Raw genomic sequence first — 25,983 nt, 5'->3', positions numbered from 1 at the left:
AGTTCAATGCTGGCTGAGTTAATTCTGTTTTTCTCTTCCTTCCAATAGGTACACAGGTTCCTCCCTTTTGCCAAATGTGTAGTTTCAGGAAGACAATATCACAAGCCAACAGCATCATGTTCTTTAGGAAATATTATATTCAGAGGCCCCAGTCTTGCAAGGGAAACAGCTCAAGAAAGCGTCACTTGTCAGTGGAGACTTTTAGTGGCATTTGGAAACTTCATGTCAAAGTGTCAATCTGTTCCAAAATGGGATCCATACCTTTCTTGTCTTGGTAAGAAGAAACCAGCCTTGGCCAGAAATGGATTCCTTTTCCTTGAACGCCTCTTTTGGGAACGATACGGACTATTATGAAGAGCTTTCCTTCTCTTTGTTTAAGATTCCCGTCTTGATTCCTGTGACCATCATTTGTATCCTCATGTTTTTCTTGGGCGTAGCTGGAAACGTGACCATTATCCTCATTTTTAAGCGGTATAAAGGGATGAGGACGACGGTGAACATGTACTTGTCCAGCATGGCTCTGTCCGACAGCCTGATTTTGCTCGGCTTGCCGTCCGACTTGTACAGGATTTGGAAGTACAAGCCGTACGTCTTTGGCGATTTCCTCTGCAAGTTTATTTTCTACCTCAGCGAGACCTGCACTTACTCCAGCATTCTCCACATCACCACTTTGAGCGTCGAGAGATACTTTGCAATCTGTTTTCCCTTGAAAGCCAAAGCGACCATTACCAAAAGCCGGGTCAAAGCCGTAATTCTGCTGCTATGGCTTTGCTCGCTCGTGACGGCCCTCCCGGTGCTCTTTCTCTTTGGCGTACAGCATCGCAATGGGAGCCTTCCGGAAGAAATGGGCGAATGCAAATACATAGAGGAAGCGGCTCACTCGGGGCTCCTCGAGACCATGACATGGCTTTCCACCCTTTACTTTTTCCTACCTGCGTCTTGCTTGGTTCTCCTTTATGGGATGATCTGCAGGAAGCTCTGGAGGACGGCACGCAACCTGGAAGGCCAGCATGCTCCCGCCAGAGAGAGGTATCACCAGCAAACCATCAAGATGCTAGGTAAGCGGCATCCATCCCTGAGCAAATTTGTTTGGTTGGTTACCTCAATCTTAATGGAGGAGGGAGGAGGGAGCAAGCTTGTTTACTGCTTCCATGGAGATTAGGACAAGGAACAATGGCTTCAAACTACAAGAAGGAGATTCCATCTGAACATGAGGAAGAACTTCCTGACTGTGAGAACAGTTCAGCAGTGGAACTCTCTGCTCCTTCTTTGGAAGTTTTTAAACAGAGGCTGGATGGCCATCTGTCAGGGGTGATTTGAATGCAATATTCCTGCTTCTTGGCAGAATGGGGTTGGACTGGATGGCCCATGAGGTCTCTTCCAACGCTAGGATTCTATGATTCTATGATATTATGGCACATAGGCAAAGGTTTTTCCCTGACATTAAGTCCAGTTGTGTCCAACTCTGGGGGTGGTGTTCATCTTAGAAGAGCCAGCGTTGTCCATAGACACCTCCAAGGTCATGACTGCATAGAGCGTCGTTCCACAGCTGTGGTCTCCCAGCTGTGGAACTTGCTACCTGGTGATATTAGGCAAGCCCCCAACCCAGCAGCCTTTAAGAAAGATCTAAAAACTTGGCTTTTCCAATATGCCCTTGGAGAGTAACCATATATTCCATTGCTATTGGTTCACCCAGTGTTGTCCTCATACTGCACTTTCCCCCCACCTTATTGAAGGCCTAACTCTGTTCCGTCACTTATGAGCTCCTTCCCCCTCAAATATACCTTTTTCATTACTATCTGATCCAGAGTTTTATCATTTTATGTCATGCATTTGGCCTGCCCACTGTGTTTGATTTTCTATTGATTTTCCATTATGTTATTTTGCATTGTTTAATTTACTTGTTTTATTTATTTTATTGTGATGTTATTTTTGTTGTTCTGTATTTTATTTTGCTGTAATGTATTGCAGGGCTTGGCCTCATGTAAGCCGCTCCAAGTCCCCTCTGGGGAGATGGTGGCGGGGTATAAAGTCTATTATTGTGTCGCAGCAGTGGGATTGTGGCGCAGCTGGCTGAGTGTCAGCTGCATTAAGATCACTCTGACCAAAACATCATGAGTTCGAAGCCAGCCCGGGTTGGAGTGGTTTCCAACCAATTGTGTAGCCTGTTGTCAACCTTTGCAACCCGAAAGACAGTTGCATCTGTCAAGTAGGAAAAATTAGGTACCACCTTAAAGTGTGGGGAGGCTAAATTAACTAATTTATGAGGCCATAAAAAAGACTCCAGCAAAGCACTCCAGCAAAAAAGCATGCGGGGAATGTGGAAGTACTTCATCAGTGTCGCAGATGGACGATGAAAGCGACAACTCCCCTGGTGGCCAGAAAAAGTTAAATAGCCTCTGTGTATGTCTGTATATGTTGTATGTTAAAATTGGCATTGAATGTTTGCCATGTATGTGTACACTGAGCCCCCTGCGGGGTGAGAAGGGAGGAATATAAATACTGCAAAGAAATAAATAATAAATTATTATTATTATTATTATTATTATTATTATTATTATTATTATTACTTTCCCACTTTACTTTACTTACATACTTGGGCGATCCCTCATTGTCCAAGTATGATTGTCCTCTAAGTTTGGTGTCCTGGCGGTGGGTCCGTAGGTGACTGTGGAGCCCTATTCTTGACCTGCATCTTCTCCCGCAGTGAGGGCATCGGTTTCCAGGTGGAAGATGGTCCCGGTCAGGGTTGGCTTGACGCGCCTTCCTCTTGGCACATTTCTCTCTTTCACCCTCCATTCGTGCCTCTTCAAATTCTACAGCACTGCTGGTCACAGCTGAACTCCAGTTGGAGCACTCAAGGGCCAGAGCTTCCCAGTTCTCGGTGTCTATGCCAGAGTTTTTAAGATTGGCTTTGATGTCTGATGTGTTGTGTTCCAAAACTTTGTCAGTCTGGATTCGAAAGTCCCACAGTATTTTTGCATGTTCATTTTCCACGACCTTTGTGGGTTTATGATCCTACAAATTCTTTACTGCTGGCAGGTGGTACTTGTGACATAAGTTCCAGTGAATCATTTGGGCCACAGAGTTGTGTCTTTGTTTGTAGTCCGTCTGTGCGATTTTCTTGCAACAGCTGAGGATATGGTCCATGGTTTCATCAGCTTCCTTGCACAGTCTGTATTCTGTGTCATCCGCTGATTTTTCGATCCTTATTATTATTATTATTATTATTATTATTATTATTATTATTATCTTTACCGGTTCAATCCATCAATCTGCAAATGCGGATTTTGATTTGTTTAACTTTTAAATGGATGTTTATAATTCGTTGTTTTCAGCTAGCATTTTTAATTGTGACTTCATTACTACTGTTTGTTTGGCACCTAATGGTTGCCGGTTGCGAGCCGCCCTGAGTGAGACGGACGGGATAAAAACGTCTGAAATAAATTAAAAAATTGTAAGACCACTGACAAAAATACATGAGATACACCTCAAAACGCACCCATTTTTCGCCATGTTTATTTAGAGAAACAAGCGCATCTTAGAATTGAAGACTTTCAGTGTCTCAATCTCATTGCCGTGACTGTGGAATGGTCCACAGTGCAATAACATTTTCACTTCCAGGGCTTGTGAAAAAGACACATCTGGCAACTCTTGTTTTAACATTGGTCCATCTGCTTGTGATCTGCCCAAGAGTATATTAACAGACTTTTTTGCTCAAGTGACAATGAGTTTTTTAAAAGGAAGGCACTTTGCTAAAGGGATTGCACTATTGAAAGGTATTATCTCCCTCTTTCCAGCCGTGGTCGTCCTGGCTTTCGTTCTGTGTTGGCTCCCCTTACACGTCGGCCGGATCCTTTTTGCCCAAGGAAGCGTTGGCCTCAACGAGATTGCCCAAGGAAGCGTTGGCCTCTACGATATCAGCCAGTACTTCAACCTTGTCTCGATGCTGCTGTTTTATCTCGGCGCGTCCGTAAACCCCATCCTTTATAACGTCATGTCCCAGAAATACAGGAAGGCTGTGTATACGTTCCTCAATCAGAGGCAGACCTGGCAGCCGAGGGCCTCACGCAGGAGTGACAAGGCTTCTGTTGAAGGTATGGAAAAAAGTTCTTTTGTATGAGAAGAGTTGGAAGCAGCTCCCAATTATACGATCGCCTTAAACTGTAAGATCGCTCTCTTTCACCAGCTTTCAAATATGAATTTCAAGTGGACTACTGTAGCAAAGGCGGATGATAGCTTCTTACTTTATGAATTGCAACCTTTGTTTTGTTTTTCATTTGTTAGAGTAACACGATTTTGTTTTTCCTCATTGTCTCAGTTTTCTAATGTCTGTAACTTCAGTGCTTTCCATCCCAAGAGTCTACAACTTGCAAGTGTTCAGCATGGCCTAAAGATCATGGCTTTGCTAGATTTCAGAGACTGAATAAAAACTTCCTGTTTTACAAAGTTAGTCCCAACTGGAATTAGACCCATTCTATTCACTTGGTGAGGCATCACAAAGTCGAATTTAATGCATTCAATGGGTCTGTTCTGATATATGGGTTTTGAGTAGCTTAGCAAGGTGATTGTGTTTAGTTGGAGAAGAGACGTAAGAGCCATGTTTAAATATTTGAAAGGATATTTTAAATATTTGAAAGCACCGGGATTGTGGTGCAGCTGGCTGAGTGTCAGCTGCATTAAGATCACTCCGACCAAAAGGTCATGAGTTCGAAGCCAGCCCAGGTGGGAGTGGGTTTCCAACCAATTGTGTAGCCCGTTGTCGACCTTTGCAACCCGAAAGACAGTTGCATCTGTCAAGTAGGAAAATAAGGCACCACCTTAAAGTGTGGGGAGGCTAAATAAACTAATTTATGAGGCCATAAAAAAGACTCCAGCAAAGCACTCCAGCAAAAAAGCATGCGGGGAATGTGGAAGTACTTCATCAGTGTTGCAGATGGACAATGAAAGCGACAGCTCCCCTGGTGGCCAGAAAAAGTTAATTAGCCTCTGTCTATGTCTGTATATGTTGTAGGTCAAAATTGGCATTGAATGTTTGCCATAATGTGTACACTGTAATCCGTCCTGAGTCCCCTGCGGGGTGAGAAGGGCGGAATATAAATGCTGTAAATAAATAAATAAATAAACATACATATATACATACATATATATATTTCATGTCAAGAGTGACTTGAGAAACTGCAAGTCGCTTCTGGTGTGAGAGAATTGGCCATCTGCAAGATGTTGCCGAGGGGATGCCTGGATTATTTACCATCCTGTGGGAGGCTTGTCCATGCATGGGAAGCTGGAGCTCACTGGGAGACCCCGGCGGCACAATGGATAAAACCCTTGTGCCGGCAGGACTAAAGACTGACAGGTCAGTGGTTCAAATCTGGGAGCGTGCGGATGAGCTCCCTCTATCAGTTCCAGCTCCCCATGCTGAGAGAAGCATGGGGAAATCAAAAACATCTGGGCATCCCCAGGCAACATCCTTGCAGACAGCTAGTTCTCTCACACCAGAAGCGACTTGCAGTTTCTCAAGTCACTCCTGACTAAGGAAAAAAAAAACGTCCTGACACACAAAAAAATGACCTTCATGGTATGACTTCCAAGGAGTCATGACACACACACACAGAGTAATTCCACAAGCCTGATGTGAACAATTTTGTATTTTTATTGGCCATATTAAATATATTATCTATTTATAGTTACAATTTAGTAATACGATGTCTGGCAGGTTTAACATAAGTATGAAATACAGCAAAAAATTACAATACAAGAGAGAAAAAAAGAGGAGAATCTAATACATTAATGCCACTAGAGTACATCAATCTGGAATGTATAGTTGTAAATATAAAATTCTACACTATGCTTTCCAGGAAACTTTCTGGAAATATAAACAGTTTGTGGCAATTACAAATACAAATTAAACTTTTTTGTTTTAAAACTTTCTAGGAAGTCATAATTTTGGTTAGTATTCATTCAGAAAAACCTAATTTTTAAAAAATGCATCTGACGTACGTACTATTGCCAATTCGATGAGATTGGTTTCCCCCCCAATTGTTTCTGTCAGAGTTTTTAACAACAGCAACAACAAAAAGAAAACACATACGCTTTGGCAACAGAAAATCGGCTGAAGACAAGTCTACTGTTTGATATAAAAAAGTGAAGTATGAAAGGAAAATGAAGGAGAACAGGTTGTAAACGTCCCTGCGAACTACCGACACTAACGCTTGTATAAAACTCTTTTCCAACACTGAAGAAAGGAATCCATTACAATAAATGATTAACTTAAAAAGTTCTGCTACAAGTAGAACAGTACATTCAAACATACATTTTCCAGAATTTTATCTTTTTCTTAAAAAAAAATCAAAATAAATAGATCACAAAAAAGGAGAGTACATTTGAGAGAGAAAAAAAGGTTAATTTCAGATTGCACCATAAATCTACTTTATTTTTGTTTAAGATAGTAAGTGATATGATACCATCGTCTGTATGTGTGTGTGTGTGTCTACGTGCCCCCCCGCCCCACCCAGGTGTGAAATGCAAACACAATGCCACAAACCATAAGCTTATAATGAACTAACAGCTGGCTGAGAAACACTTTTGATGACGTTCTATGGCATGTCTCAAGCTAAAATGAGTCGTACACGTCACTCCCACTGTCTCACAAGGGCAAGCGTCCAGGATGGATGTGTCGGAAAAGGGGAGTTTGCTATGTTCAGTCCCTACCGCTGTGCAAAAAAAGGTAACAAAACATATCTGTGGCTGTTTGAAAGTGAGCGTCGTTTTCCTCTGAAACAAAAACGGGTCGTTTTCCAGCTTCCAAACGAGACAACATCGAGTCACTTCTACTTCACAGGTACCTGCTACAGGGGCTTGATACAGAACGGTCCTATGTAGTGCATGATATTGACCCCCCAAGAAACAAAGGAGAGAAGGGAGGGAGGGGAACACTATTCCACCCAAAAGCCAGACCTGTTACTGAATTATTGATCCACAAAACAAGGGAGAGAGGACTCGAAGCACAAAAACGAACGGAACACAGAATCGCTGCAAAGAAAGGCAGCAATTCCTTTCAAACTGGAGCAGAAAAATTCATTTCCTCATTGTGACTTGATCACTTGGGTTGCGTTAGAAGGGTATCCCAAAAAAGGAGGAAAAAGGGGGGGGGGGAGGTCGGGCCAAAAAGCGGGGAGAACCCAAAAGCTAACCACAGCTTGCATTTTTATTTGTTTTGTTATTATTATTATTTTTCTTAAATTTTATGTTAAGAATAGTACAAAAAACATATTTTTTTTGCTCAGTTTGAGCCAAATAGTGAAACATTTATCATAAATGCACTTTTTTTTGTTTTCATTAAAGACAAACAAAAAAAATTATTTTTTTTCTGTGCTTTTCTTCCGAAAAGAAAAAAAGAAAGAAAAAGCGGCTGCAGTTTTTTTTCCTTTTCTTTTTGAGTCAGAAGCACAGGGCGAGTAAGTGGTCTCTCAGGCACTGAGAGCGGACTCTGGGTCGGGCCAACACTTGCTTACCAACGACGGAAAGCATTTTGTTCAGAAATGGATAGAACATTGGTTCTCAACCTGTGGATCCCCAGATGTTTTGGCCTTTAGCTCCCAAAAATCCAACAGCTGGGATTTCTGGGAGTTGTAGGCCAAAACACCTGGGGACCCACAAGTTGAGAACCACTGGCATAGAAGAAGGGCCATCGATGCAGACCCCTCTCTCTCTCTATAGGGAAAGACTGGGCTTCCAATAACTTCTCAAAAAGGATGTCAGCACCATCTGCTGATTACCTTTGCCTCTTACAGTCGACAGTTCAACTATTGGAGTCCCAACGATTGAAAAGGAGCGGGAAACCAACGTTTAGAAAATAAGAGTAGCACTAAAAAGTTGATTAACATTTTGGTTTCAATTCTTTCTTTTTTGTCTACAGTATAATATCAGGTGTGGTATGCTTTAGCAAATGTCCTGTAATACAGTACTGTTCTACGCTTAAGCATCTTTGCTGCTGCGTCTCGATACAAGCCGAGGCTTAGACCGAAGCGGCTGGCCATCCCTTACCCCAGTGGTTCTCAACCTGTGGGTCCCCGGGTGTTTTGGACTACAACTCCCAGAAATCCTAGTCGTTTTTTGAGTTGGTTCCAGACACCAAAGAGGCCATTGCAGGACGCTTCTTCTTGCAGTCTTGAGGCTCCAAGGAATCAGGCTCCCAAAATCCGTTTCCGGACTCGTTTCGAACACAATCTCATTAGGATTTCTGGGAGTTGACGCTCAAAACATCTGCCGATCGACAGGTTGAGAACCACTGCCTTACCCCTTTCCTGGAGAATAAAGAGTATTAAAAGTCGAGCTCTCTGAGAATCACAAGTGCGTGTTAAGGCAGCTGTTTGTTGTCTGTGTTTTTTTTGCTGTTTTCAACAGCTAACCCTGATTAGAAATGCACAACAATGCTAGAATAGGGGGTTTGCGTCTCTTCCGTTCTCCCCGGGTGGGAGGCTTTCTGGAGGAGAGGGAGGGAGGCCAGCCAGCCCACCCAGCCTTGCTGTTCATCAGCAGCAAAAAGGGAAATGTGTGTCATATACAATCATTCCCAGCGAGCGTTTTTAATTGGAATTTACATAAATACCCAAGGCATAAATTTCCATATGAAAAAAATAATAATAATCATAATCATAAGCTGAGTAATGAAGGCAAATCTCAAAAGCCGCTCGCTTACTTGATCACAAAGTACTGGATGATGACGGCGAACAGGATGGCGACGGTGGCGAAGACGAGGAGGAGCAGGAAGGCAAACTGTTCATCGCTCAGCGGCTTCCTCCGGCTTTTCGGCAAGTCAGGCCCCGCGTCCGCACACGGCGACACAAGCTCCTGCTTCTGAGATGAAAACGCAGTGCTCGGGCTGTACGGCCCCAGCAGTTCTTGCGGCCCAGCAGAGTCCTGATACTGGCGCCCAGCACACACCCTAAACCGGTATTCACAGTTTGTCTGCAGGTTGGAGAAGCGGAACGAAGTCTCTGGTCCCTTGTATACCTGAGAAGGAAACAGGAAGCACACATGCGTTTCAAAAAGGAAAACACTTTAATGGGTACATAGGGCCCTTCCAGACAGCCATATAAACCAGAATATCAAAGCAGAAAATCCCACAAGATCTGCTTTGAACTGGGTTATCTGAGTCCACACTGCCATATATTTATTATTTATTTACGACATTTATATGCCGCCCTTCTCACCCCGAAGGGGACTCAAGAGAGGCTTACAAGATATATATATACACACATACACACACACACACACACACACACACACACACACAATATTATTAGCATAGCACAATCTCAGTATTAAATGTTACTATATTGTACTATACCATAATACTGTAATATTATTGGTAATATTACATGTAATATAAATATATAATTATATTATATTATTAGTATTATATTGCATTACATTATAATATTATAAATATTGTATGTATATACAATATATTACATTACATTCTATCATATTATTAGCATAGCACAGGAGACAAGGTGGAACTGTCCCATGCCCCCCCCTCTTCACTCTGGCCCAGAGCGGCAGTTGGTGTAGGGGGGGGTGGGTGGGTCCCCAGCTGATGACATATGAAGGAGACAAGATGGAGCTGTCCCCTGGCCTCTCCTCTCTTCATACATATTTTAATTCTAAGAAGCAATGTGGAAGGAACCATGGTCTTAATTATACCAAGCACACCAATTTGTCCCTCTACATCACTCTCCAGAGTTTCAAACAGACGTTCCACCTTAAAATGGGACCCTCTCCATCCAAAGTGTGTGCACTAACTTTTAGCTACGGCCCCTGGCAAAAAGAAACATATGGGGAAGATTACCATTGACACCCAAAGACAAAGTGGCACACTGGTACATAGTTAAGGGGGCTCTATGGGAGCATTGACTATAGCAGTCCATAGGCAAGGAGGCACATTAGCAGGGATTCCCTATAGGGGAGTTGACCACAGAGGCCTATAGATACATGTTAGAATTATTAAAACTAACTAGGTATTTTTAATTGGAAAAATGTGAGTCAAGCACTGAAAGGGTTAAAATGGATGCAATCACTCAATAAAAGCTGTAGTTCTATATAAGGAGGTGTGCCTGTAGCTTAGTAGCCCTCAGTCTGTGAGAGGTCTCCGTGGGAGAAGGGCCTTAGTGTGTTAGTAGTCCTCAGTATGAGACGGCCTCAGTGTTACTTTGCCTCAATGAGAGAAAGGCCTCAGTCTGAGAGAGCTCTCAGTGTGATAAGGCCTCTGTGGCAGAAAGGCCTGTTTGAGAAAGTCTAGTGTGTGAAGCTCCAGTGTGACAGCTGCTGTGTATAAAGCTACCATTTGAAGCTCCTGTTTAACTTCAGTGTGAGAAGAGGCTCCTTAAGAGCAAAGCTGTTTATCTGCATGAGAAAGAAGCCCAGACCGAAGTATAAAAAACTTTGTTCATGTTATGGCAACCTCATTTTTGTAAATAGTGCAACCATATTATTTTGCCATAAAGAAAAGTCTCCTGTGGAAAAGATAACATTGATCTGTGAGTTTTTGTTCCTTTGATCACTTTTGGCTACTCATGCTGGTCACGCTGCTGCTGATAAGTTACTCTGCTGTGCATTTATGAGGAGGGTCTTTTGTTAATAAGCCCATTTGCCCAACAGCACATTGGCAAGGCTCTATGGAGAGGTTGACCGTAGACACAAAAGATAAGGACACGCATAGTTAAGGGGGCTTTATGGCATTGTTTAATTGTAATCATATAAGATACTGTATCTGGATCTTTTAAAAATCATGTGCAAATACACATGGCTGTATCTACACTGCCGATTCAATGCAGTCTATCTCAGCTTGAACCGCCATGGCTCTGTGCTATGGAATCCTGGAAACAGAAATAATTTTGAAGCTAGAAATCTCTAATACAGAAAAAAAATCATGAGAAGTACTACCATCTTTTTGAGTTTCATATTTCTTATAAAATTATTACTGTCATCACAAATTGGGATCCAGCTTGATTAAGGGGAGAAGCACGTAAATAATGTATAGGATTGTAATTGCAAGTTCTGAAAAAATATTAATTCTCCAAATGATTAAATGCTTATACAAATGTGTTATGTACTCAAAAATACCAACTTCTCATCTCCAGGAACTATGCTGTGGATCTACAGTATCTTCTGAACACATAATGTTCATGAAGGCTGCATAGAAATCTGTCTGGTGTTCTCTTACCTGAGAAATATTCAGGTGATAATAAGGTGTCTTTACAGCAGTCAATGTGTGGTCCATTTCGCAGCTATATATTTAAAAACTTGAGAAATAGTAACACTTTCCAAGACAACAATAAAAGATCCAACTACCTGATCAACTTCCCTCCCACTGGTAAGTTGTAAAATGTAAACGATGGCATCGCCTTTCATTGGCTGTAAAGGCTCCCATGTGACTTCACAGGCGTTGTCTCCCAGCTGATGCACTTTGGGTGCTGGAGAAGAAAAAAGGAATTTGTGATTCAGCAATTCAATTCCAACATTCATCTTTTTAAAATTTGCAACACAAAAAGTCCTATAGAGCCATTGCCTCCCATTCCAACAGTGGTCACAATGCAAATAAAAGTAAAGTTTCCTTTTGACATTAAGTTTAGTCATGCCCAGCTCTGGGGGGTGGTACTCATCTCCATTTCAAAGCCTAAGAGCCGACGTTGTCCGTAGACACCTCCAAGGTCATGTGGCCACCATGACTGCATGGAGCGCCGTTATTTCTTACTAACAATTTAAAGAAAAAAAACACTGCTGTTTTGTTCCTAAGCAACACTATCTTCTGATGGTGGAGCCAATGAAATATTCCAACAGAAACAAACAAGCAAGCAAACGTGAGACATGCCCTCACCTTTCAGCGCCGGCGGTGGAGATTTGGTTGTAGTGAACGCGTAAACTTCAGAAAAATCCCCTTCACCGGCATCGTTGCACGCCTGGATCTTAAAGTAGTATGTTGTGGATTCACTAAGTCGCTGCACTTTGTATGTGTGACAAGGTCCACTGTAGACAGTGCTGAATCTAGTGGGAGGGGAGAGGTTGGAATAATAAGGCTGGGTTTACGCTGAGGCACACATTATCAAGTCTGTTTTGTTTTTTAAAGATGCAACTCCTACCATGACCTTCAAATTTCATTGTAAAATGGAGCAAAGGACACTTAATTCTTGTTTGCAGACAAGAAGAGATCTTGAGTGGGTTAAACCAGGTATGGGTAAACCCAAGCTCTAGGGCTGGCTGTGGCCCCTTGGGCTCTTTTCCCAGGCCCTCCTCTCTCTCACCATCCTGTCCTTCCTTTCTTCTCTCTTTCCTTCCTCCTTCCCTCCCTTCCTCTCTTTCTCCTTCCTTCCCTTCCACCCTTTCGTCCTTCCCTCTTTCCTCCCTCCTTCACTTTCTTTCTCCTTCTTTCCTTCTCTTTTGTCTTTCCTTCTTTCTCTTTCCCCTTCTCTCCCTCCATTCTCTTCCACCCTTCCTCCCTCCTTTTTTCTCTTCTTCCTCTCTCCCTTCCACTCTTTCATCCTTCCTTCCCTCTTTCCTCCCATCTTCCCTCTTTTTCTCCTTTCTTCCTTCATTCCCTTTTATCTTTCCTCCCTCCATTCCCTTCCACCCTTCCTCCCTCCTTTTCTTCTCTTCTTCCTCCCTCCTTCCCTGCCACCTTTTCAATCCTTCCTTTCTTCCCTCTTTCCTAGCATCTTCCCTCTTTTCTTCCTCCCTCCCTCCTTCCACCCTTTCATCATTCCTTCCTTCCCTCTTCCCTCCCATCTTCCCTCTTTTTCTCCTTCCTTCCCTTTTTGTCTTTCCTCCCTCCCTCCATTTCCTTCCACCCTCCCTCCCTCCTTTTCTTATCTTCTTCCTCCCTCCCTCCTTCCCTTCCACTTCCTTCCTCCTTTTCTTCTCTTCTTCCTCCCTCCCTCCTTCCCTTCCTCCCTTTCATCCTCCCTTCCCTCTTTCCTCCCATCTTCCCTCTTTTCTTCCTCCCTCCCTCCTTCCCTTCCTCCCTTTCATCCTCCCTTCCCTCTTTCCTCCTATCTTCCCTCTTTTCTTCCTCCCTCCCTCCTTCCCTTCCTCCCTTTCATCCTTCCTTCCCTCTTTCCTCCCATCTTCCCTCTTTTCTTCCTCCCTCCCTCCTTCCCTTCCACCCTTTCATCATTCCTTTCTTCCCTCTTTCCTCCCATCTTCCCTCTTTTTCTCCTTCCTTCCCTTTTTGTCTTTCCTCCCTCCCCCCATTCCCTTCCACCCTTCTCTTCCTCCCTTACTTCCTTCTCCTTTTCCTTCCTCCTTTCCTCCTGGGGGATATTTAGCTGGGATAAGAGAAGGCAGAGAGGGAACATGAGAACCATGTTTCAAGATTTAAAAGGTGTCCCATTGAGGAGAGGAAAAACTGACTTTCTGCTGCTCTAGAGATCAGGGCACATGGAAGCAATGGGTTCAAATGGTAAGGAAAGAGATTCGACTGAAAAGACTAGGAAGAACTTCCTGAGAGTCAGAGCTGTTGAAGAGTGGCATAGCCTGCCTGGGAGTGTGGGGGAGTCTCCTTCTCTGGAGGCATTTCCAAAGAGGCTGACTATCAGGAGCACTTTGATTGTGGCTTCCTGCACGAAAAGGGGTTGGACTAGATGGATAGGCTGTTCAAAAGCTGAGAAAGTCCTGAGTTAGAGATAAGCAGAACCTTCCTGTCAAGGGAAGCCCGGATGACACATATCTACCCTTGTAAAAGAAGATAAAACGAGAGTGACCCAGCAAGGAAAAAACTGGGCAAGGAACTAGGGATCTCTATAGAAGTGACATAAAATACATCCTGAACATCTCCTTGAATGAATATTTTCCCTCAATTAGTTTTTTAATGTACAAATTCTGACAGTGCTCCTTTAAAAGGCAAATCAACCAATGCACCTGTTGTTAAGGGCTTTCATGGCTGGAATTTCTGGGTTGCTGTGAATTTTCGGACGCCATGTCTCAGAAGTATTCTCTTCTGACGTTTCGTCCACATCTATGGCAGGCATCCTCAGAGGTTGTGAGGTCAGTTGGAAATTAGGCAAGTGGGGTTTATATATCTGTGGAATAATGTCCAGGGTGGGAGAAAAAACTCTTGTCTGTTGGAGGCAAGTGTGAATGTTGCAACTGGCCACCAGGCTTTGAAGCTGCAAGTGTAAAACCATGAAAATGAACAAAACCTGGCTATCAGTATTTTTTTAAAAACGCTAAAATCAGGGCAGTAAATAAAGAACAACATTCAAAAACAGGGGAATTCCAAACAGGAAACAATCAGGGACCAGCTAACACCTCCCAACAAAGAATTCTCCCTGGCAGGAAGCAGATAGGCTTTGAAGCTGCAATGCCATTTAATGCTAATCAAGGTGGCCAATTGAAACTTTCACACTTGCCTCCAACAGACAAGAGCTCTTTCTCCCAACCTGGACATTATTCGACAGATATATTAAACCTCACTTACCTAGTTTCCAACAGACCTCATAACCTCTGAGAATGCCTGCCATAGATGTGGGTGAAACGTTAGGAGAGAATGCTTCTGGAACACGGCCATACATCCCAGTAAACTCCCAGCAACCCAACCAATGAACCATTTGCACTTCAATATCATTTGAGTTCTAGATTCAAATCCAGCTGAAAGATTACGGTCCCCTTTAACTTCTACCAGAGACCTAATTGGCATCAATGTGTGTCACCTTCAGAAAAATGACGAAGAAAAGACACAGCCCGGCCACTATGTTCCCAGAGAGAGCTCACCTGCCAAATCGGTCTTCCATCTGCAGGTTGAAGTGCGTGGGATTGGCGATCAAAGCCCTGCTGGGCCCTTCTCCCCATTTCAGCTTAAGGCTCTGGTAACTGAAGACAACACATTCCAGGTGCGGGGGCTCTGGCGGCAAAGGCTTCGTTTTTGCTTTAATGGAAGGGCTGAAGGGACCCGCTCCGAGACTGTTGAAGGCCTGGATCCGGATTCTAAGAGGAAATGTTGCCGTGAACAACGTTATCTGGGGATGTTCCTTTTTATTATTATTACCTACCAATTCTTTGCAAGAGTATTGAAAGAGGGAGCTGTGGTATAACAAAACAAAAAGCCTTCCAAGAAGGAATTCTGAGACTGACTGGGAAGAGGGCCTTTCTAGCATAAGCTTTAATGGACATCTAAACCACGCATGGGCAAACTTTCTAACTTGGGAGCTGCATGCAGACTGGGAATAATTTATTTATTTACGACATTTATATGCCGCCCTTCTCACTCCAAAGGGGACTCAGAGCGGCTTACAAATAAAATGTAAATACAATATATTATATTATTAACATAGCACAATACTATTATATATTATTATATTGTACTATATATTATTATGTATTATTATATTGTACTAATACATGATACTGTAATATTATTAGTAATATTAAGGTAAAGGTAGGTAAAGGTTATCCCCTGACATTAAGTCCAGTCATGTCTGACTCTGGGGTGTGATGCTCATCTCCATTTCTAAGCCGAAGAGCCGGCATTGTCCATAGACACCTCCAAGGTCATGTGGCCGGCATGACTGTATGGAGCGGCGTTATCTTCCCATCGGAGCGGTACCTATTCATCTACTCACATTTGCATGTTTTCGAACTGCTAGGTTGGCAGAAGCTAGGGCTGACAGCAGAAGCTCACGCCGCTCCCCGGAATCGAACCTGCGACCTTTCGGTCAACAAGCTTAGCAGCTCAGTGCTTTAACCCACTTTAACCCAATATACCGAGGGGCCCTTGTATATTGCCATAGCCCAATATTAATATTATATATTATTATATTGTACTGTAGCATGATACTGTAATATTATTAGTAATATTACATTAAATATAAAACATATAATTATAGTATCATATTATTAGTAGTATTATATTGTATTACATAATACTGTTATCCATTATATGTATATACTATATGTTGTATATATTATATTATATTATATTATATTATAAGCACAATGGGAATATATATATTATACATATATATAATATTATATATAATATATATAATGTAATATCTAATATAATATAATATAAGCATAATGGGAATGGCAATCCAACAGAACTTGTGGTCATTTTAAAGTCAGACATATCCGTAAGCCCTGTATTTAAATCCAAACTATACTCTCCTGACTAAACAGAAGAAACTGCCGCCTTCCAGCTGTTACTGAATCACAACTCCCACCAGTTCTAGTCATGATGCCTAATGAGGAAGAATTACAGGAGTTGTAGCAACATGAAATGGCATTGCAAGTTGGATTCAGCACCCAGGCCTTGAGTTTGACCTAGAAAATGACTAGAGACCACCTATCTAGCATTTTTAGTTTCCCCAGCAAAAGTCTATGCTCACATTCCAGTAGACGCATAGCACAGAATCATGCTAAAGGACCTAGAAATGCTGAACAAACACCTCTCTTAGCATTTCTAGGCCCTCCAGTGCAAATCTGATGGAAGAATACCATAGAATTGTGCTGGCAAACCAAGGAAGTGTTCAGAAAATACATATTCCTTCAGATGTGGGTGAGCAAAACTGTGAGCCCTGCATATAGAGCACGCATGGGCAAACTTTGGCCCTCCAGGTGTTTTGGACTTCAACTCCCACCATTCCTAACAGCCTATCGGCTGTTAGGAATGGTGGGAGTTGAAGTCCAAAACACCTGGAGGGCCAAAGTTCGCCCATGCCTGAAAGAAAGGATCATGCTGTATCTTCAGAGGGCAATACAGCCCGCCAGTCACCTGTATAAAGTGTCGGGTTGCAGGTTCTCCAAAACATGGCTTGTAACTCGGTTGACGGTTAAGACCTGTTTCTCTCCGTATTCGATGTTGTAGCCCATGACCTCTGCCCCATGGCAACAGGGCTCCTCCCAGTGGAGAGCAAGGCACGTCGAGAGAGGAAGCGGCCCCTCCGTCTGGTCTTCTTCCAGCAAGTGCAGCACAGGCACCGCAGCTGGCACCGAAGCCGGGGTCGTGATCATCCCTATTTCCCCAAACAAGCCGGCACCGGCTACATTCACCGCCTGAAGAGCAGAGGGAGGAACAAGGAGAAGATAGTGAATGTCTTGAACGTGTACAACTGATGCTGGGAATACATGCCACTTTACTTAGTGGTTTCCCAGCTACAGAGGAACGTATCATATATACTCGAGTATAGGCCAGCCTGAATATAAGCCGAGGCACCTAATTTTACTACAAAAAACTGGAAAAACATATTGGCTCGAGTATAAACTGAGGGAGGGGAATGCAGCAACTACTGGTAAATTTCTAAAAAGATAGATACCAATAAAATTACATTAATTGAAGCATCAGTAGGTTAACTGTTTTTGAATATTTACATAAATCTGTAATTTAAGATAAGACTGTCCAACTCTGGTTCAATCATTATTCTAATGTAATGTAATAGTAATAGAGGGTAAAATAAGAAATGTAATAAAAATAATAATGGAGTAAAATAGTGGAAATATAATAGTAGCAGTGATAATAGAGTAAAATAATAAATGTAATAATAATAGAGTAGGATAATAAATGTAATAACAGAGTATAATAATGCAATGATAATAATAATAATAATAGAGTAGGACAATAAATGTAATAATAATACTAGAGTAGGATAATAAATATAATAATAGAGTAAAATAATGTAATAATAATAAATAGAGTAGGATAATAAATGTAATAATAATGGAGTAAAATAATGTAATAATAAAAATACAGTAGGATAATAAATGTAATAATAATGGAGTAAAATAATGTAATAATAATAAATATAGTAGAATAATAAATGTAATAATAATAATAATAATAATAATAACAGAGTAAAATAACAATAACTCTGACTTGAGGGGGGCTTTTTCAGTCTTAAAAAGGGTTGAGAACCCTGGCTTATACTTGAGTATCTATGGTAATTTCCTTCCCATAAAACAAGGCTATGAAAATGAGAGAACTGGGTTTGATACTCTATTCATACAATGAAAGAAAAAAAGGGGAGGTGCCATGAAAATATGCCAATTTACATACCTGTACTCTACAGTAATATGTGGTCGCAGGGGTCAGCCCTTTCACCTCGTAACTCAGAAGAGGACCAGAGTATATTATGTGCATTAATCCTTCCACTTGCCCCCACTCCAGCCTGTATTCAGTGACTTCTGCGCCATTGCAGGCCGGGATCTTGCAGAAAAAGAGAAAACAACAGAACCAAACAATCATGAAAAGCTTGTGATTTGCACAGTAGCCACATACGTAATGTTCCTACAGAAAAAGGTAGTAATAAGCTTGTCAATCTCAAATGTAAATCATTCTGCCTCGATGGTGGAAAATTAAGATGCAAATATTTAAAAGACTAATGAATTGTGAAAGAATATGACAATACTATCCAAATGCAGTGAAATCTATGCACAGCTTGCTGGTAGTAGAAAATTGGCTACTCAACAAAACCATGCATTTCACAGTGCATGTGAAGCACATTATTCGTGATATAAGAGTACATGCAAAGCTTTCCATCATTTAAATGAGAAAATCATTTAATAGATTGCATAACGTTGGGAAAGGGGGGAAAAACATACCTCCCATGAGGCCACGACACACGTAGCTGTCTTACTGGTGAGAAGGGGGACGCAGCATGGATCTGGAGGGCCAGGAGCAGTGCAGATTTCTGCTTTTTCTGAGTAAGGACCAAGCTGTAAGGAAACACATCATCAAGAGCAGGAAAGGATAGAAACATAGGCCAATTCTGAATTAATCTACAGGTCAGATATCCCTTGTCTGAACTTCTCGGGACCAGAAGTGTGTTGGGTTTTGGAATATTTACATAGTGAGGATCTGGAAAATAGTAGCAATCCAAGTGTCATGCTCAGGTTGACTCCACAGGTTCTTGAATCTCACTCCAGCCCCACATCTTTGTTTGTATGAAACAAAAGGTGAATACTAAGGGTTTGAGAGGCTGAGGATATAAGGGACCTATTTTTTTTTAAGAAAACATACCCTACTATACAGTGCAACAGCCACTCACTTCCTCCTTGCTAATAAACAAACAGAAATGTCTTGAAGGCTGAAATAGGCAGGAACAATTTATGGATTTTGAATGTCTAGATCAGGGATTCGTAACCTGTTTCTATAAACGTGCCATAATGCAGAAAATTTCAGTAGACAGGAGGATATCAATTTAAGAACTATCATATATACTCAAATATAATTTTTCAGCCCTTTTTTTTTGCTGAAAAAGCTGCCCCCTCAGCTTATACTCAAGTCAAAGTTATTTATTATTTTACTCTATTATTATTTGATTACATTTATTATTTTACTCTGATATTATTATTATTACTATGTTTATTATTTTACTCTATTATTATATTTATTATTTTACTCTACTTACTATTATATTTATAACTTTATTATTGTTATTATTACATTTCCATTATTTTACTCTATTATTACTATTATTTTACCCTATTATTATTGGAAGGATACCTAATTACATTTACATTGTAGAAGGTTAGAATAATGGTTTAGTCAGAGTTGGACAGCCTTATCTTAAAATACAATTTTATGTAAATATTCAAAAACATTTAACCTACGGATGCCCCGATTAATGTAATTTTATTGTTTATCTATTTTTATTTTGAAATATACCAGTAGCTGCTGCATTTCCCACCCTCGGCTTATACTCGAGTCAATACGTTTTCTGTTGTAAAATTAGATGCCTTGGATTGTATTTGGTCAGCTTATAGTTGAAACATAGAAAATAAATATTAATGAATGAATGGTGTCCCCTGGGTGCTTCTTTTTTCAATGGAAACTTCTTACAATAATGATTCTACAACTGAGTGGAGCCAAGACACCTGAGCCATAGGGTTAGATCTCAAACTATTATTATTATTATTATTATTATTATTATTATTATTATTATTATTATTATTATACCCTGCTTTCTCTCTCCAAAGGGGACTCAAAGTCACTAGCACAGAATTTGAAATATATAAATATACAAAAATTAAGACACAATTAAACACAAATAGTACTAAAAAAAGTTAAAACCGTCAAAACATATTCAAAATTAAAACCATAACACCCCCTGACTAGATCTTAAACACCTTCCAGGTTTTAGCCTGCTGTTGGAAGAACAGCAGGGTGGGGGTTGTTCTGCTTTCCTGTGGCAGGGAGTTCCAGAGTCAAATATAGATCTGACATTTCCCAAAACTTTTCAAAATCATAATTGTATGTTATGCAGAAAGTCTACAGATGTATATACTTAACATGCAGACAATAATAATAATAATAATAATAATAATAACTTTATTTATACCCTGCCACAGGCACCTTATGACAGATACACTCCTGTTAGCATAGCACTTGAAGTGTATTTTTGTAAACGTCTTTTAAACTATTATTTTGAAACAAAAACTCAACCAGATACCCCAACTTTGTTGGCTGCTCGAATCCAGAAGCAGTATGTCCTCCCAGGAAGGAGACCGGTCACTGTGCATTCGAGCGCCTGGCCATGGTAGACCTGTTTGCGCTCATCCTGGTCAGAGTTTGCGGTTTCCACAACGTACTCCGTAATCTCTGAGCCCCCATCCGTGGAAGGTGGATCTGGAAAATATGGGGTGGCAAGGCCCATATAAGTCATGTTTTTCACACAAAACATTGCATGCACACACACACACTCTCACACACTTAGATTTTAGACCTTACCCCACTGAAGAGAGATATCCTTAGGTCTGGCTTTGCTCGCCAGGCAAGGAGAATGGCATGGCCCTGGAGGAACAGCTGCTGTCTGAACCGTGAGGACATCAGATGCCTAGAAAAAAACAGCCACATTAGCTTCCTGTCATGTATTGTATGCATTGTATTGTATTTTTATTTTCTTTATATTTTATTGCTGTGTTCTGTTGTATACTGATATACTATATTGCTGGGCTTGGCCTCATGTACGCTGACCCGAGTCCCTTTCGGGAGATGGGGGTGGGGGTATAAATAAAGCCATGGAAAATATGGGTCACAGAGAGAACTATTTCCAAGGGACTCCATGGCTCACCTGACTCTGCCCCCCTTTGCCAACACAGGAAACTCTTAGTCTGTAGGAAGTACCAGGCTTGAGATGAGCACATACATGTTCTCTCGTGGGGCCACTGTAAGCCACTTCCCATTTATTGCCTAAGAGAAAAAGAAAGTACATTTTCAAGATGGGAAAAAGTGACGACATTTGTTTTGCAAATCGAACATTTTCACAACTTGGCACATTATGGAACTGCTCACATGGTGTCTCTGGTTTCTCACCACTGAAAATACTGGACCTAGAAACATATCTCATCATGGCTCAAGGCTGAATGTACGACCACCCCATTGCTCATAGTTTATTCTTGCTGGTCTTAAGATCTGACATTTGGGGGCTGTGGTAGCACAACAGGTTAAACCACCAGTTGCAGAAAATCTTACAGAACAGAAGGTACGGGTTGGGGTGAGCTCCCACTATTAGCCCTAACTTCTGCCAACCTGGCAGATCAAAAAGAATAATCAATAGGTACCGCTTTGACGGGGAGATAAAAGGCACCCATGCAGACATGCCAGTATTTATTTATTTGTCATGTCAGGGCAACCAGTCAATTGTATTACATTTCTAACAGAACAAAACAAACAAACAGACAAAATACAAAAATTGCGAGTTTGGTAGACATGCCAGTAATTCGATCAGGAAGGCTTCAATGGACAACAGGTTCTCTGGCATGGAAAATGTAACAAGAGCACCTCCCCATGGCTGGAGTTGAGCACAACCTCCAGATGAAATGGGGGAAGCCTTGACCTCTGTCTGTGTACTGTCCATCTTTGCTGTTAATTGTATAATAGTACTGAATGTTTGCCATATATGTATTCTGTAATCCACTCTGAGTCCCCTCGGGGAGATAGAGCAGAATATAAATAAAATATATTATGATTAAGCATTTAGTTGTTATGAATTACTCTTATTTATTTGCTTCATTTATATACCGCTTTTCTCACTCCTGGGGAGACTCAAAGCCATTTCCAACATATTCATGGCAAAATTCAATGCCTTACAAAACACGAAAAACTAACATAAAACAATAACATAAAACTATCAACTGAATCATAAACCTAACTACATTTAGACATTAAAACAAGGGATTTAAAACATTAAAATCACATGATCCGAAAGCATGGTCCAAGCCGTTCCAGTATCAAATAACAATTGCACCTAATCCGTGTTCATTTCTTGTCCTGCTTACTGCCCAAATGCTTGGTTCCACAGCCTTGTATTTTTTTTTCTGAAGGCCAAGAGGGAAGGCGCTGATCTAATATCATTGGGGAGGGAGTTCCATAGACAAGGGGCCACCACTGAGAAGGCCTTGTCTCTCGTCTCCACCAGCCGTGCCTGTGAAGGAGGCAAGACAGAGAGCAGGGCCTTCCCAGATGATCTTAACCTGATTCATAGAGGGAGAAGCTGGGCTGGTAAGCTGGGCTGGAACCATTTAGGGCTTTATAGGCGAAAACCAGCACTTTGAATTGTGCTTGGTAGCAGACTGGCAGCCAGTGGAGCTTGCGTACCAAGGGGGTTGCATGCTCCCTGTACCCTGCTCTGGTGAGCGATTTGGCTGCCGCCTTTTGGACCATTTGGAGCTTCCGAACAGTCTTCAAAGGCAACCCCACCTAGAGCGCATTGCAGTAGTCTATTCAGGATGTAACTAGAGCATGGACTATCATGGCCAAGTCTGACTTCCCAAGTCTGACTTACTAATATTTATTAAAATAAAATTAACATTGGATTTGTTATAAAAATACTTGGACTCATCCATATGGATGGATAAGCGAGTGTGATAAACAGAAAATCCAAACGTATTACTTCACCTTCTATTAAATTGAATTGAGTTGACAGGGAGATCATAACAAAATAAAAAACATAAAGGGGGGAAGAGAAGTACAGTAGAGTCTCACATATCCAACAAAAACGGGCCAGATAATAAGGAGGGATTAAAAGCCTATTAAATGTCAAATTACACTATGATTTTACAAATTAAGCACCAAAACATCATGTTTTACAACAAATCGACAGGAAAAGCAGTTCAGTACATGGGAACATTATGTAATAATAACTGTATTTATGAATTTAGCACCAAAACATCGCAATGTATTGAAACTGCTGTGGATCCAGGCGGGAGGCAGACTGCATTGGATAATACAGAATGTTGGATGAGCAAAGGTTGGATAAGCAGAAACTACTGTAGTAGCATTGTAACATTCTTCTAGAATACAAAACATTTTTGTACAGATATTTTGTTGTATCCAGACCGAATCATGCTTAAATCAGACATTTAAAATTAATGATGTGCGAGTTTACTAGTCACTTCCAACTATGTTATGCTTACCCGCCGAGGCCTCTGATATTTCTAGGATATACATAGAGATCTCTGCTCCACCATTATCCTTTGGTGGGTCTATAAAATAAAATAGAGACCACAATAAGAAGAGGGCGAAAGTCCAGGCTTTAAGGCAAACACACTGAGTAGATTATAACAAATGTGAACAGTTTAGACCCTAATTGGCATTTTATGATGGTGGTATCAAAATAAAGAGCTGCACATGGAAAAGATCCATTTTATCCATTGTATGTCATCAGCTGGGGACCCTTCTCCCCAGCACCAACTGCTGCTCTGGGTCAGAGTGAAGAGAGAGGGGGCCAGGGGACAGTTCCACCTTGTCTCCTGTGCTATGCTAATAATATAATATAATATAATATAATATAATATAATATAATATAATGTAATGTAATGTAATGTAATATATTGTATATACATATAATATTTATAATATTATAATGTAATGCAATATAATACTACTAATAATATATTATAATTATATAGTTATATTACACTAGCTGTCCCCTGCCACGCGTTGCTGTGGCCCAGTCTGTGTATATGTGTTTTGTGTGTGTATATTTGTGTATACGCTTGTTTGCGTGTATATATAACGTATATACTCGAATATAAGCCGACCCGAATATAAGCCGAGGCACCTAATTTTACCACAAAAAACTGGGAAATCTTATTGACTCGAGTATAAGCCGAGGGTGAAAAATGCAGCCGCTACTGGTCAGTTTGACAGATGACCACCCAGTTTTCTGTCATTCCCTCCCCCCCCCCCCTCGCAGAGCACGAGCTTTCCTCGGTGGCGGCAGAGGAGAAGGAAGCCCCTGCGACAGGTTTTTCCGCAGGCTTGCTCTCCTTCTTCCTGGTCCCATGCGCGGCCACGGGGGCCGCGGCGGGAGGAAGCAGAAAAGCCATGCATGGGCGAGGGGGGATGGAAAAGTGCTCACCGATCCCCTTCCTCTCTTGCCGTGCGTGCACCTTCTTCCTTGTCCCATGCGCGGCCACGGTGGTGGGGGCAGCAGCGAGAGGGTGCAGGAAAGCCGCGTATGGGGCGAAGGGGGTGGGACAAGTGTGCGCCACTCCCCTTCCTCTCTTGCCACGTGCACACCTTCTTCGGCGGCAGAGACAGGGAAGACACGCGAGGGAGAAGGGAAAAGTGTGCACCTTTCTCTGTTCCCTTACCCTGTGCGCGCCTTTACCGAGGAAGACGCAGCGATGAAAAAAAGGCTGAAAAACTCGGCTTATATTCGAGTATATACGGTTATGGTTTTGTGCATGTGTTGTAATGTAATTTTTATTTTTTGGCTGTTTAAGTCTCTTCTGCTGTGTTTTTCGGTGTTTTTATGGGTGATGGTCACTCATTGGCCTGATAGAGGTGTATTGTGTCCCAATTTGGTGTCAATTCGTCCAGTGGTTTTTGAGTTATGTTAATCCCACAAACAAACATTACATTTTTATTTATAGATGTAATATTACTAATAATATTACAATATAATGGTATAGTACAATATAGTAATATTTAATACTGATAATGTAGTAATATAATATCATAAGATATATATGCATACAATATATTATATTATATTATATTATATTATATTATATTATATTATATTATTATATTATAATATATTGTATCTATATATATCTTGTAAGCTGTTCTGAATCCCTTTCGGGGTGAGAAGGGCGGCATATAAATGGCGTAAATAAATAAATAAATATCTGATGCTAAGCTCTTTTGCTAGGTCAGTACATAAAACTACCTTGCATACATCTCTGCATCAAATGTCAAAATGGCTGTACATCTCAGAACAAAAATATCTGCAAGACCAAGTTTGCGCCAATTAAGATGAAAGGCAGGAGGGAATGCAAGCCATGTCCCATACACCACACATGTCTATGCGTATGCTAGGCAGGCAGCCATCCAGGCAAAACCCATCAGTCCAGACTAATGCGCTTCTTGCTCATTACTTCTGCAGAGTTAATTATATGCTCCAATGGCAAATGCAAAGTGCTGAACTGAAGCCAATGCCTTTTGTGTTTTTGGCTTAATGCAAAAAAGGAAAGCAAAAAAGAAGCACAGTGGCATCAAATAGAAGTCTGCTTACCCCAGGTCACTTTCACATTATGCGAATGGATCTTTCCCTTTACGGCCGGTTTACTTGGAGGTCCGGGTTTGTCTGGACTTGTGCTGTATTCGATGATCTCGCTAGGCCCGCTTTTTCCTTCAGTGTTATGCGCAAACAGCTGCAACGTGACAGAGAGAGCAAACATCAGCTTAAAGCTTCTGTGCCAGTTTAAATATTAAGAGAGATAAGGAAACTGCAGGATGAAATGAGGAGTTCAGCTCTTTCAGCTCCCTCTTTTCCAAAGTGATCGTAGAGTCTGGGATGTAAGGGCAAGTACTCTCTCCTGTTGGGGCCCCTACCACTAGAAGTAAAGGGCTCGGATCAGGGGTCTTAAGCCTTTTCGACCCATCTGTCAGTCAGGTGAAAATCATGGACCCCTTCTCAAAATGTAGCTTTCTGATTGTTACCTATTCTGTGTTGCCAGATAGCCAACTACATCGCACAACAG

At 41.4% G+C, this 25,983-nt stretch overlaps 2 protein-coding genes across 4 annotated transcripts in view; one reads left to right on the top strand and one right to left on the bottom strand.

Moving 5' to 3' along the window:
• The first annotated feature begins 37 nt into the window (after positions 1-37).
• On the top strand, positions 38-4,714 carry LOC132763149 (growth hormone secretagogue receptor type 1-like). Its single transcript, XM_060756538.2, has 2 exons — positions 38-1,058; positions 3,801-4,714. Exons 1-2 carry the CDS (start codon positions 302-304, stop codon positions 4,121-4,123), a joined length of 1,080 nt encoding a protein of 359 aa, XP_060612521.2. The 5' UTR covers positions 38-301; the 3' UTR covers positions 4,124-4,714.
• A 919-nt stretch (positions 4,715-5,633) lies between these two features.
• Positions 5,634-25,983, bottom strand: part of LOC132762978 (fibronectin type-III domain-containing protein 3a-like) — a 78,482-nt gene continuing 58,132 nt past the window's right edge. For all 3 annotated transcript variants that reach the window (XM_060756261.2, XM_060756258.2, XM_060756260.2), the window contains 12 exons: positions 25,515-25,653; positions 23,407-23,475; positions 21,063-21,181; positions 20,720-20,825; positions 20,442-20,617; positions 18,592-18,705; positions 18,047-18,196; positions 16,769-17,049; positions 14,770-14,982; positions 11,882-12,048; positions 11,356-11,477; positions 5,634-9,015 (listed from right to left, as the gene is read on the bottom strand). In XM_060756261.2, coding sequence (XP_060612244.2) covers positions 8,698-9,015; positions 11,356-11,477; positions 11,882-12,048; positions 14,770-14,982; positions 16,769-17,049; positions 18,047-18,196; positions 18,592-18,705; positions 20,442-20,617; positions 20,720-20,825; positions 21,063-21,181; positions 23,407-23,475; positions 25,515-25,653 — 1,974 coding nt within the window. In that variant the 3' untranslated portion in view covers positions 5,634-8,697. The remainder of the gene's footprint in view (positions 9,016-11,355; positions 11,478-11,881; positions 12,049-14,769; positions 14,983-16,768; positions 17,050-18,046; positions 18,197-18,591; positions 18,706-20,441; positions 20,618-20,719; positions 20,826-21,062; positions 21,182-23,406; positions 23,476-25,514; positions 25,654-25,983) is intronic.

Source organism: Anolis sagrei, chromosome 10 (assembly GCF_037176765.1).
Source record: "Anolis sagrei isolate rAnoSag1 chromosome 10, rAnoSag1.mat, whole genome shotgun sequence".
NCBI lineage: Eukaryota > Metazoa > Chordata > Lepidosauria > Squamata > Dactyloidae > Anolis > Anolis sagrei.
The sequence above is the reverse complement of the archived record's forward strand: the minus strand, read 5'-3'. Positions and strand labels throughout refer to the sequence as shown.